Source organism: Anas platyrhynchos, chromosome 4 (assembly GCF_047663525.1).
Source record: "Anas platyrhynchos isolate ZD024472 breed Pekin duck chromosome 4, IASCAAS_PekinDuck_T2T, whole genome shotgun sequence".
Classification (NCBI taxonomy): Eukaryota; Metazoa; Chordata; class Aves; order Anseriformes; family Anatidae; genus Anas; species Anas platyrhynchos.
In genome coordinates this window covers 18,737,399-18,751,168 of record NC_092590.1, presented here as the reverse complement: position 1 = coordinate 18,751,168, position 13,770 = coordinate 18,737,399, and the positions used below count along the sequence as shown (strand labels likewise).

The 13,770-nt window shown below is 37.6% G+C and overlaps 1 protein-coding gene across 1 annotated transcript in view; it reads left to right on the top strand.

The window, feature by feature from the left end:
• CCDC158 (coiled-coil domain containing 158) overlaps positions 1-13,770 on the top strand; it is a 43,639-nt gene that overhangs the window by 7,756 nt on the left and 22,113 nt on the right. The window contains 12 exon segments of the mRNA XM_072036785.1: positions 1,128-1,577; positions 1,579-1,614; positions 2,362-2,551; positions 2,984-2,988; positions 3,641-3,766; positions 5,145-5,308; positions 7,210-7,277; positions 8,104-8,172; positions 8,175-8,282; positions 10,471-10,572; positions 11,783-11,886; positions 12,265-12,454. Coding sequence (XP_071892886.1) covers positions 1,128-1,577; positions 1,579-1,614; positions 2,362-2,551; positions 2,984-2,988; positions 3,641-3,766; positions 5,145-5,308; positions 7,210-7,277; positions 8,104-8,172; positions 8,175-8,282; positions 10,471-10,572; positions 11,783-11,856 — 1,392 coding nt within the window. The 3' untranslated portion in view covers positions 11,857-11,886; positions 12,265-12,454.

Below are 13,770 nucleotides of genomic sequence, written 5' to 3'. Positions count from 1 at the left end.
GCCCAGCCTTCATTTCTCTTTCTTAATGGGGTACTGGAAGCATTAATTTTACATTTGATTTTTAGCAGTGACATAAGCCTTAGGGAAAAATGAATGTTCTGTCGATAGTGTGGTTTTAACTGTAAACTTCCAATGTAACATTTTGTAAATGTTCGAAAATATGGTGCTGGAAGAAGAAACAAACAAACTGTTGAAGGCTGTATTTTTGGTAGTAAGCTCTGCTGTAAGAATAATTAGTAAATTAAAGGCCTTCGTAATGCCTTACTTTGTATAATGCCTAATGAAAGCGTAATGACATTCTGTGCTCTTGACTCAAAATCTAAGCTGAATGCATTGCAGTTTTAGGCAGAACTACTACTGATAAAGTAGAGTCTTAGACATTGAGCTAAGACTCAACACACTGAGCTTCAAAACATCAGCCTGTCAAAAATGAGCTGTAATTACTTAACCCACTGCCCACTGGCAGCTCCACTGGTTATTTTACATCATGAGTAAAGATGAAGTTGAGTTGGTTCCCTTATGTGTTTTTTTTGTTTGTTTGTTTTTTAACCAAACCATGGGCTTGTGCTACCTCACGTATCTTTCTACATTTTCCCAGTCCATTTCTTCTCCTTAAAATTGTCCTACCAGGATGTTCATTCTTTCCTTCTGTTTCTACTCTGTACTGCTGGCAATTCTTGAGTCACAGTACTTAACGTTATATTTGATGATAGTCTTGTGAACATCGCTTCCTGCATGAATAAAATCAGCAATAATTTTTTCATGTATATATTTTTTTTCAATTTATAGTGCAATTGATCAATTTTTAACACTTAAGGTTTTTTTAGCCCCAGCTGCTCTAAATTTTAAAGTAACTTTTTTTTTTTTTATCACAGAAAATTAAACATACCAGACCAAAATAAAAATAAAAATAAAACCAGTATTCCGATTAGTACTTTATCAAATGGAGAATGAGTAGTGAAAACCAAAACTCATATAGTCAGTGTAGATCTGACCACACTGATGTAATTTTCCTCTGAAACTCACAGATGTTTAAGACGTACTGTAGAAAACTAGAAAGTGACATGAAGTTGTGAAGGCAGAAATAAACATTTCTCTTGGTCACTCCTTTTATTGCTATTATTCAGAGGGCTGCAGTTAAGGAAAAATTTGAAACCATTGTAAGAATCTCCTCCTTGACTTTCCAACTAGAGTCAACCAAGGAAAGACTTGGTAAAGTTCAAGAAGATCTTAGAGCCAAACAGATAGATTTGGAGACTGCTGAGAGAACAGTGTCAAATCTTATGGCATGTCTGAAGGAGAAAGAAACATCTCTTGAGGATACCAATAAGGAAATCAAGAAGCTGCATTCACATGTTGGCAGTAATATGCAGGAGCTTGAGCATCTAAAGAACAAAGAGGTCCATTTACATGATGTGCAGTCAGAGTGTGAAACGCTGAAGCTGCAGGTAATAGAGAAGGAAAGGATTATTGAGATCTTGCAAAAGCAAATTGTTATCATGATCCAAGTTGTAGACCAGCAGTATCAAACTGCTGGAGTGATGGAAGTTGAGAAGTTGCAGCTTTTAAAAGAAACGGGAAAGGAACCGGAAACTTCAAGTGCAAGAACATAAGGTCTGTAAATGATGGTGTATTTATGTCTGTAATACAGTTAATATTTTCTTGTTGTAAATCTGCACCTTAATATTCCAACACTGTCTGGTTTTAAAGTCAATATGAGACCGTCCTTGGAATCCTAACAACACTGGAAGAGTTGGTGAAGATTAATATGAGCACATTCCCACCAAAAATGAGTATTTCATTGGTGCAAAAGCAGTCTTCAAAAGGCTTGCCACAGCTGGAATGTAACATGCTGTTCTGAGGGATACAATGGTCCACATGAGTAGCAGAACAAGAAATACAGTGTTACTGAGAAATAACAGACAGTGAGCACTCCAAGCTGAGAACACTGTGTATAACTGGCAAATTCTCAGACAAAAATCATGTGATATGGTAGTCTTACTCAGGTTGGCAGCTTCTGAAAAAAATTGCTGCAGATAGGGAATTTCATGCATTTCTGTCAGAGGACAGTTGAGTATTAAAGAACATGGAGGTAATGGTGCAAAAGGATGGAAATAATTTTGATATCGTACACCTAGTAAGGTTAAACATGCTGGAAAGCCATCAGATCAGACTCTGGAGTACCCTTTTTGCGTGGATTACTCATTTTCACAGAATTGCTTTTCTACTCCATTTTTCTTTCATGCTCCAGATTGTTATCTGACAAATGAGAATTAAAGTAATGATGATGTTTTCTTTTTTTTTGTGTTTAATTTATATATACATCTATATATTACACAATTATTATTTTTGTATGAGTAGATTGCAAAGGAGGAGGAAGAAGTTAGAATACACAAGTCAGAGGCCGCGCTGAGCCAGCTGGAATTGGAAAAGGTTAAGCTGGTAAACACGTGCACTGAGAGACTCCATGCAATTAATGATATGAAACTGGAAAAAGACCAACTAATGAGCAAACTGATGAGCATTCGGATTGAGCTAGCTGGCCTTGCAGGTAGGGAGCTTCAGATTAGCTCAGCTCAGATAGCTGCTAAATTGGGCTAATGTTAAAAATAGAAGGGCAGCTTGCTTGATGGATCCAAATACGGCCACTGGTACAGCTAAAGGTTCCCTGCCAGCATGGGATGGTCACGTTGCTCAGGGAGTAATGGTTTGGGTTTCTGGTGCAGAATGATGGACGTACAATCTTTATGGCAGTCTCTCACTACCCTGAGCAAAAAAATTCCCTGACTCTAGAGACCAAAGAAGCAGATCTAGTTAAACATAGTGCAGGAATGTGACCGCTTTTCCCCGTGTGTTATTTAAGGGGTCTAATGGACCCTAGCAGCCATCTATGGTCAAGTTACAGTAGAACTTATTTCTGTTTTGTTTTGGATGCAATGTTATTTAAAAGCTTATGTCCTGACTCTGAGCACTGTCTCCACAGCAAAAGTATGGGGAAGCAGATCAAGATGATAAAAATTGGAAAACTTAAAAAAAATGTGGTGCTGGACCGAATCAAGCCACTAAAACTGAGGGAGCTTCTCTGTTAAATCTGCATTGCAGCCTGGCAGGTGTTCACACGCTTTGCTCTCTGCACAACCCTGTATTCTCATAGGCTATGTTCTACATTTTGGTCTGGCTAACGTGTAAGTCCAAGGTGTCTTACAGGTGAGCTGCTGCTGCTCCAGAAGGAAGAGTTATTTTCAGCTGCTCAGAGTTCTGGCTCTTTAGGATGCAAATTTCCATGTAAGGTGTTTTTGTTTGGTTGGTTTTGTTTTGGTTTGGTTTGGGTTTTTTTGTTTGTTTGTTTGTTTTTTTCAAACAGGGGAGAAAGAAAGCATACAAGGAATGTGGGATAGTTTAGTATTGTGGTAGCCCTGAAATGTCCTCCACTTGAGAGAATCCTGAGCATCTGTTAAAAATTCTGAAAACAATGAAATGATCACTGGTGTATCCAGTTACAATAAAAACTAGAAAGTGTTTTGAGAATTGAGTGCTGCATATTGTGAAAGCTGTGACTAAAAGTGATCTGCTGTTGCTTAGGGCTTGCTGTCTGGTACCTGCTTCTTGTGCTTGGCACATGATTAGTGTTCTTCTACAGGAGCTGCAGGGCCCAGGGTACTCATCAGCTTCTGCTTCAGGCAAGCCACGGCACGTGGTGCCTCTTCCCTGCCTGTACTCCGCTGCTATGCCACTTCCCCTGAACTTGGCCATCTGTGCCCTTCACGTGAGTACCCAATTCATAGAGCGAAAGTGTACTGACACAGGGATGTTCCAAAGATTAAAAATAACGTGGAGATTCTGAACGGGAAAGCACCCGCTAGAAACATCCAAGAGCAGTTTCTTAGCACCGAAGACAAAATCATTGTCTATAGCTTCTCATTCATTGTGGAGTCTCAGATTCTGTTTCTTTCTGCTTGTGAAATACATGAAAAAAACAACCAGACAATAAAAAATAACCACACTATAGATTGTAATAGCAATTCATCTTACTTGCATCACCAATAACTTCATTTTTTACTTTTTTTGTTTTATGGTATTTGTTGTCAACCACGTATATTTGGTAGTGAAAATAGACTTGTCCATAGTTCCTGATACATTTTACCATCTGATTGACCTTCTAAAAGTTACTGCTTGTTATACTTAAATCTTTCTCCAAGCTGGCTTTCACTGACTTTTGACCAAATTTATCCTAGAAGATAAAACACTGCCCTTATTTTCTTTTGTGTTTGTACATTTACATTAGATTTAAATTGGATTATAGTGCTATGTTGATTTTCCATTATAGAAAACATCAAGTCAAATCGATTTTGAGGAAAAAAAATCTTTTGCTGTTTTTTTTTTTGTATAGATTTTGTATAATCGTCCAAAACAGACCTGATGTTTTTCAATAAAAATGCATCAGCAAAAAGTGCCAGTTCTGTGCACAGATGAAGGTTAAGTTGGTGGGAGCAATGCTTTGAGTATGCAATGTGTTGAGTACTCTGGAAAAACCAGTTCTTCATAGGAAGGAATGGTTTCATTTGAATGATGTTGCACTTCATCTCAGAGCAGGGCTGTGACAATCAAGTAGTTCATAATTGCAGACAACTCAGCTGTTAGAGAAACAAGTGCCTAGAAAGCACCCTGAGATACTAATATTACTACCTTCCAAGCTGGTTGTTCTCTGTACAGTAAGACCTGGAATCACAGGTTAAAAAGGTAACAGGGTTGTTGTGAAAAAGCTTGTGGTTGCATGAGAAAAAATACTCTTATAATTAAATGCTTATTTTTTGTTTTTGACCTTGGGACAATAGTAGTAACCTTTTTACAATGTTTACTTAAAACACAGTTATGTCAGCTATGTTCTCCTTTAATTGTATTTAGTTTCTTTACATATTTTGGTCAGATAACTTTCCAGATAAGAGTGTGGTCACATTTAGTATTTTGACAGTTTTCAAGTTATCATGACCTATCCTCTACCACTTTTTAATTAGAACGACCAAAACCCACTTTTTTCTAACTGGTAAGACAAGAAAAGAGGTGGAAAAACATGTGACTTTGGATGTGTTTTGAAAAGCTGTGTCTTTATTAAAATGCATTGTAACAGAATGATTTTATTTCAGATGCTTTCCAAGCTAAGCGTTTTGAAGGAGGAACCACTGCAGGACTTAAAGAGGACTCCTCAAGAATTAACAAGCTCAGATGATAACATCTCCTCTGTAGATCTTGGCAAGAATGACAGCGATGGTGGGAAAACATCACCTTTAGCAACCATAAGGAACACTGTGTAAGAGCAGTAAACTGTTATTTCTGTCATGTGTGGTATACCTCTGTTGTCTTCTAAAACTAGAATTTGGACATTCATGTATTTTGGGAGCAGTATAGGATATCTTTATGCAAGAAAGGTATTCTTAGGAATAAAGGTGAGATGACCAAAAGCTTCCACAGCTTCTGTGGTTTGCCTGGTTCCTCAGATACATCAGATGGCAGGGAAATAGGAAGTGACTACACCATTTACCTTTATTGCTTTCTTTTGGGCATTTATGTTTTTATTTTCACATAGAATTCCTTCTTTCTCTTCTTTCTTGGTTTTAAACAAGTGAGAATGACTGCTAAAAGGCATTCAGCACTTCAGCCTTTTTTGTAAAGAAAAAGGTGACAATATCCCCCATAGAACAAATTTCCTTTTAAATAAATACTTTGTTTATTACATAGTGGACTTCCACCAAAAGAAACACAAATGGTAAATGGAAAGCTGGAACCAGATGCCTCAAGATAGGTTTGGCAGAGGAGAGATGTTATTGATTATCTCCTATGAAAATTGAGATGAAGCTTGATTTTTGTTTTTATTTCTATTTTTACTTCCATTCTCAGTGCCTTAGTTAAGAATTGTGCTGTATCCAAAGTTACCATATCAGAACAAGATGTCAAACAGCAAGTATTTAGGGACAAGAAAAAAATTTTTTTTTGTCTGTTCACAACTTGAGGTTGTTGCAAAAAACCTGACAGGGGAAGAAGGTTTTACATGATAAGGATAGCACTTTGTATGCTTGAAGCAGGCTTAGCAGGGTGTATTTGGCAGAGATACAGGTACAACAGCAGAGCTGCTGGAGGAAAGGGAGCATTTCTACAAAAGGTCAACACTAAGTTCAGCAGGATTTTACTTCTTTGGAATACTTCTAAGTGTCTCTCAATGCCAGTACTTAAAGTCAGTCTGTCTGTTGCTTGGATATAAATCAGTGATCCGTTTCGTTCTCTCATCAAATATCGCTGTACTCTAAAAATGTACTGTGCCTGAGAAAACGCACAGGACAAAGCTGGAAATGGCATGAATATATGATGGTACTTAATTTGATGTCGTTAGGTGAAATATGGACTAGAAAGCACATTCCTAATAAGTGGAAGCTGGTTTGAAGAAGCTAGATCTAGGCTCTGTCATGTGGGTAACAAGAAAGAAGATAACAGTTTCAGTAGTTGTCAAAATTAGAAGTTCGATACATTTTTTTTCCATTTCCATGACTACGCGTTATTTGTACAAAATGTAGTCCTTTATTTCCCAAAGATAGCCCTTATTTCAGTAATCTAAATTCACTACCAGTCTAATAGACTTTCAGTGAACGTGTGTAACTATTTTACTATTGTTTTTCTTCACCTTTAGGATATAGCTGTGTGCAATTTTACTCTGCTTAAAAAAGCAGCTCATCTTCTAAAAAAGTAAAGTGTAGCAAACCTAATAGCAAGGCTTTTGCTGTGACCTTGACAGCCCTATGTCTTTTCCATGTGGGGAGGCTCCAACTAGAGACTCTGCCACTGAAAGCAGCATTAAACAGGATTCTTTTGTCCAGTGAGAAGTGATCTCACTTAGCTGAGCTACCTGCTTCTCAAAGTACTCATTCAGAATTCATTTTCTAAGGCTTTTTAAAAACTGCATTAGTTGTGAGCATGTTTTTGTTTTATTCATAATGCTAAAAACTTCCTGGGAACTACAAAACAAAGCTGGGATGTTTCTTTCATCCCTCTAAGAGCTCTGGAACTTAATTGCATTGTTTGCCTTTAATATACATGTAGAAGAGGTGGGGATTACATATGAGAGCTTTATGTTCTCACTGTAGAGGCTAGCTAGCCTTACCAAAACTTAGCAGAATATTTACAGAATATTGCAAGTTTATGCCATCTTCTTGCTTGCAGGGATCCTTTATGCTTACCAACTGCAGATCATCAATCCCAAGGCACGACCTGGCCCTTCACGTCTCCTGGTGAGTTTTTGCTGGCTGCATTTGAGGATGAGTGTTCCCCATGGATGTGGAACTGACACATTACTGAGTATTATTCAAAACAAACAAACACACAAACCTTGTTGCAAAATCCGTGGTTTGGTGCAAACAAGCTCCATGGAGGCTGATACCAGAACACTTAAAATGGGTTTCTTCTGTGACAGTTATTTGTGAATAGTAATAGCCTTGTGTAATTAGTACAGATAATACTTTCAAATTCTGGTGCCTAAGTTTAGGCCTTTAAGAGCCTGTATTCTGTATTCAAGTATCTAAATATTGATATGCTTTTGAGAGGGATCAAGTCATTGAGGATTCCCTTGATTTTATTGAAAGTGCTGCATGGTCAGTACCTTTTAAAATGCAGTGACATTAACCTAAATATGAATATTAAGGGTATGTCTTTGAGCACCGAGGTTAGAAGATAGTAGGCTTAGCCTTCTTCTCTTTTGCTGCGCAGAGATTTTACATTCTGTGAATTTTCTGTGAAAATTGCCTACAGATGCTGAAAATTTGTTGTCTCTTAGTATTTAGGTCAATTTTTTTTATTTTTTAATTTTTTTCAGAGACAGCTTAGTTCTCCTCTGTCTGTCCTGAGGAGTAACTGCTATGAATCTTCTTTTTAAACTTCTAAATAGTATAGAAAGTAGATACTGTCAGCATTCTATTAAACCATCTACGACATCCAGGGATTTCCCTAGCTTCCAAAATACCTACAGGTATCACTTTTTATACAGAAGACTCTCCAGTCTTCTGGAGAGTAGTTGAAGGGCGGGATTTTGTGAGAAAACCCCAGAATTCTTCTGAGCAGCTCCTCATTACAAGTCCAGACTTAAGAAGGTCTGTTCAGCTGAGAGGTGCAGAGAAAGGTCTCCGCTACACTTGCTCCACCAGACGACCTTGCAGCTGGCCCCAGCACCTCACCAGAGCACAGACCCTCTGTGAGGAAAAGTGATTCTCCAGACATTGAATCCACAGTCCCCTGGATAAGTAAGTCCAGTCCCATTTACTGATCCAAAGATCTTGGCTGGGTCTCTTCCCAGCCAATACAGTAAGTGAGTTACAAAGAGCAGGTTAAATTCTGCTCCTGTTATTCTGTAAAAACCTGTGGAGTCCCACCATCGTTCACTGATCCAGTCTTTGGCGATTTATGAATGTGGTACCTTTACTTAATTCTGCATTTGGTTTTTTAATATATGTTTGTAATGTGTAGCTAACAGAACCCAGTCACATTGCCAAATATACACACTGGTGTTTCTGAAGTGTACAGGGCTGATACAGGGTTGATCTTGATCTGTTGTTCCAGAAAGTAGAACTACAGCTTGCAAATTTATTGAAAGATAACTTATCAGTGGTTCATTTTAAAACACAGGAGTTCTGGCCCACTTACCTGAAACTGCTCTGTTTTTGCTTGCATCAGACTGCCTTTGATACAAGGTAGAGGCTTCTATTTCGTGAAAGCTAAGCCCTGTCACAGATGTGTTGAAGTAAAGGTGTTTTTTCTGTGATGAACGAGTTGTGAGTAAAATATAGTAGCTAATCAGTGTGCTATACAAAGGGAAGAGGACATATGTGCCACATGCCACTAAATGTAAGAACCAGTGAATTTCTTTATTCGGGTAAATATGTAGCATGTAGGGTTGCTTAATATTTGCAATAAGAGGCAACAAAGTTGTCTAATATTCACATTTTTCATAGTTGATATTGTCTCTGTAACACGTCTAAAAATGTTATGGGGTTTACTGAAAATACTGATATAAGACTGTGTCTTTGTAGCCTTTAAGTGGTAGAAAAATAGGTTTTCCAGAACCACAAAATGTATGACGATGACGAGCGTTCCATTCCAGGTAGTCTATTAATTACTTACTGATGAGCCAGGCTGTCGGGTCTGCTTTATTACTTCACTTTGCAGAATGTGAGTAGGTACAAAATGTGAGTAGGTACAAAAAGAAAAGTAGGTAAGCTACTGACTTTTCACATGATACTTAATTGCCAAATAACATTTTTTGTAATTTTTCTCTTCCTCTTTCTTAAAATCTGAAAATAACCACTTCTCTTAGCAGGCAAATAAGCACTGCAAGTAGCAGTGTAATAGAAATGTAGCCCACCTAGCTCTAAGCTAGTTGTAGTACTGGCAGAAATCTAATCAAAAGAGACTAATTTGTCTTGCTTCTCAGCTGGAAATTGTTTTTTCTGTATTTTCAGCATAACTGTAGCATGTTTGTATTGCACTGCTATCCCATAAATGCAAGCTTCTCAGTTACTTCATTTTTCAGTACTTTAAAAACATCAGGATCCTCTCTCTGTCTGTAGAAAGGTATCTAAAAGAGCTGGGCTGTGCAATCAGCCTGACTGGAACGTGAACAGTATTGCTAATTGACCTTTGCTTTCTGGCTGGCTGTGCAAAGACGAAGTGTGTATTTGTTAGCTCACCTGTATTTTCAGTGCACATCCAGCAACTCAGAAATACCTGTTCATAAGGAGAGTGCAAGGTGTGTAGCATTTCCCAGTCTACGTGCTGAACTGGCCAAATGGGTACCTGCAAATTTCTGTGCCTGTAGAGCAGCACAACCTTCCTCTCTAGTGTGTCTCATCTCTGGATTTCACTTGTTTTAGGGAATGTAAACATAATGCCAGGCTTTGTGGTATGGTTACCTCCACAGCTATAATTGGAATTAAACTCCAGATTGTTCCTATGTAGACCATGGGAGATCTAGCAAGTCAAAGTCACAGCCATGACTTTCAGTCAGTTGACTAGCAATGCTCAGGTTATTCCTTGTTTCAATAAGTTGCATCTTTCTTTACCTTAGTTTTCCCATTGGTAAAATGAAAGTGACACTACTACTTTCCTTTGTGAAATCACTGCAAATTTACTGGCAGAGTTTTATTTATAAGTTGTGGGTATAAATATTACTTAATTAACATAAAACACTTTTTTCCCATTCCCAAGCACATTTATAGGCAATCTAGAAATTCAGTTGCATTCTCCCATGAACAGAAATGCAATAAAATATAAAATTCTTTTAATAACCTTGCCTTCTCACTCATTTTCTTTGCTATTGGAAATTTTGATTGACGTTTTCTAGGAACTTTACTTTAGATGGAATGATTAAATAATTTATCTTACTATGACTCTTTTATTTTGTCATAACATGCTGACAAGTAATTTTTTCAATAGCTTCTCAGTCTGTGGAAACTAGTGAGGACACATCTAAGAAGCTACAGAACAAGATGGAAAGCCTGCAAAACCAGGTGGAAACGTTACAGAGAAAAAGCCAAGGTGCCAGTATTTACCAAATACATTCCTATTTTATTTAAAATACAGTCCCCAGAAACTGTGTTACCTGCCAAAGCACTACTTGTGTTTCTGTGTTTTATATGATGTCAGTTTATTTGTTCCTGTTTTACCAGTACCCGCTTCTACTTTATCCTGCTCCTCAGAGAGTAATTGGATTAACTACATGATGCGTTGTTTCTCAGCCCCTTAACTCTTAATAAGCTTCAAGATCCTTAACATTTCAAACATGGCAGCTGGTCAGGGCTGCCCTCATGTGCTATCATGTCAAAAGCTGATGACTCTTACAGAAACTGGATGATACTGTGACAGCAATTGATTCAAAAAAAACATAGCTTCCCAGCAGTGGCCTTACAAGCATATCCTTTCCTCCTCAACGTTTTCTTTTTTGTTTTCTTTTTTGTTTTTTGTTTTTTTTAATCTGAGATGACCACAGTCATAGACAACTTTTTTGAACTGTTCTTGCTCCCTTTGAAGTCACTGATAAGACTACCATGAGCCCTGCCTGCAATTGCAGAATGCTAGATGAGATGGAATATCTTTTCTCTGCACTTTTTCTGAATTCACGTTTCAATAACTCCACCTTTTCTCTTTTAAGTCTCCTTACATGGCTATGGGAAACCAGTATTTCCCTACATCATACAGTTCATACATCAAGGACATTCAAGTGACCTGATTTGCTTAAAAAATAATCATATATGAAGTATAAGGTAATTGTTCTCATTTTTATTCTTGGCCATTGCTAACATCTTCAGGTAGTCTGTTTTCTGTATGCTACATAAAAATCTATGTACAAATCTGTAATGTGTCAACTGTAACTATATCAAAGAGATTATGTATATAAAAAAAAAATATTATACGCATAATAAGTAAACTTGTTGTCATGGTCACTGGGCTGAACATTAATTCAATGTTGCCCTGTAAGAGACATTCTAAAATCAGTAGCATTTTTCCACTACTCTACTATTTGTCACTTAGACACCAGAAAGCAGATTACATGGTGTCTATTCACAACTAGATCCATCTTTCCTGCATCTGAAGAAGTGCAAATCAAAGTTTTATTTAGAAGGGCATGATAAATGCAGAGTGTAACATGTGGGAGGATATTACAAAGCTTGAGGAGTCTGCACCTGAGGTGTCAATCATTTTAACATAAGCTGGTGTTCAGATAATCTGTTCCTTTTGCTATTTTCAGCTATGTCATCAATGATCAGAACTCAGGAAATGAAGATAGAGAAAGCAAAGGAAAAGGAGAAGTTGTCAAAATGAAGACTTATGTGCATTAATGATTATTTTCACGTATGTATGTTATGTTTAAAATAAACTGTGATAATAAGGGTTCTCATAGTTCTGCAATTCTTGCCTTGAACCAGGACATTCTTTACAGGTTTTTACTTTTAAATGAATGGGAAGTACAGAGGAGTAAATCCATCCGAGTAATATCTAAATACAGACTTTCACTGGCACATGTTGTCAGTAGCTATGTGCTGTGGGTGACGCTGGCCACAGGGCATTACTGATTGCTTCAAGTTACAGTAAGGGCTTTCTTCCATGTGTTCTGGATCTTGCACATGTTTTCAGGTCCTTTTTTTTTTTTTTTTTTTTTTAAGAAATTTAGTTTTGAAGTGATGTGTATTCCACAATCTAAAATAAACCCTTTTCCCCCCATGCTTCTAGTTCAGTAAGTTCCAATTCACGTGGATGTCCCAGAGCTACCGAGTATTACCAGTTCAAGCAGGAAACCTGGATGTGGCTCCTGTTAACGCTGAGATATCAAAATGTTTTGAAGCACATGCCTACAACTGCAAGACTGAACAGATTTCATCCTATACCATAATTCCTTCAAGCAAAACGGACTCATCAAATGGTATTTTTGTTGTAATTTTCATTACATGTTATCATCCTTGGTTTGTAGTACAAAATCTGCCCTGGGCTTAAGTTTGTAAGCATAGCACTCATATTTTGACTCAGAGCAGTGTATGTTCCTGGATTGTTTGGGACTTTTTATCCTTCCTCCATCCGTGTCCCTCTTATAAAAACTGAAATAGGTGAGGTTTAGGTGAGAAAAAATGCATTATGAAACTACACTGACTTTTTAATAGTCTGCTGTAACTTAGTTTGCTAGAATTTGCTAAAAGTTTGCTAAAATAGCTGGGGATATTACTTCAACTTGCTCTCTAAAATATTCTGCAGTTGAATCACCAAAACACACATCCTTCCCTTGGTATGTGTTTACAAATGGTTTTTGAAGGCTGCTCCTAGTATAAGATTTAGTAATAAACAGGAAAGGATATTTAGCACATCTGGCATATGTGAATTTATTTTAACACTTTTTATCAAGTAGCATTTAAGGACTGTGCAGCAGTGGGTAAATGACCTAATGCACTTAATTAACAGAATGGGTGACACTAAAAATAGTTTGAAGGTATTAAGATCGTTAAAATATCAGATCAATTCTTCAAAGCTTTGCTAGTATTTGACAATAACTCAGGAAACAAGATAGCTCTATAAAAGGTGAGCAAGAACTTTGTACTCATCCTAAATTGAGTACTTTTCCAGAATTTGCCTTTTTTTTTTTTTTTTTTTTTTTGTCGGCAGACTGGTCATGAATAGCAGATTAAAAGTGCTTCCCTTTCAGAGTTGAGCAAGGCTGTCTGAGAAGTCGGTTGTGGAAGCTGCTGGCTTGTTACCAGGGGAGGTCTTGCTATGAGTGCTATAGACAATACTACCAAAACACACGGCAGGATGTCCTTTGAAGCCCAAACACAGAAGGGGGGGCTGAGCAGCTGTACCTGGGTGAGCAGGAGGTGGCAGTGAGGCAGGTTCTCTAGCCTTAGCATTTTTCCTCGCCTGCTTTTTCAGAAGTTGTAATTGCCTTAGATTTATGGCAACGTGGAATTCCGTGCTTGAATTCAAGGGGTTTACAGTAAGTACGGTAATTTTGTCCAAACCATGACTATTATCTGTGGCTCCGCGAAAGCTGTTCATTAGCACACACCCATCCAGATACAAGCTTAGTTTTGTTGGCTTTAAAGCTATGGAACTACATCCAGAGGAGATCAAACCTCTGAGTATTAGTTTGAGGCGTTATTGTGTGGGGAAAGAGATTAGTGAGTTGTTCTGAAGTTTTTTTTCAGTCACTGTCAACTGTATTTTGATTTAATTCAAGTAATTTTCTGGATT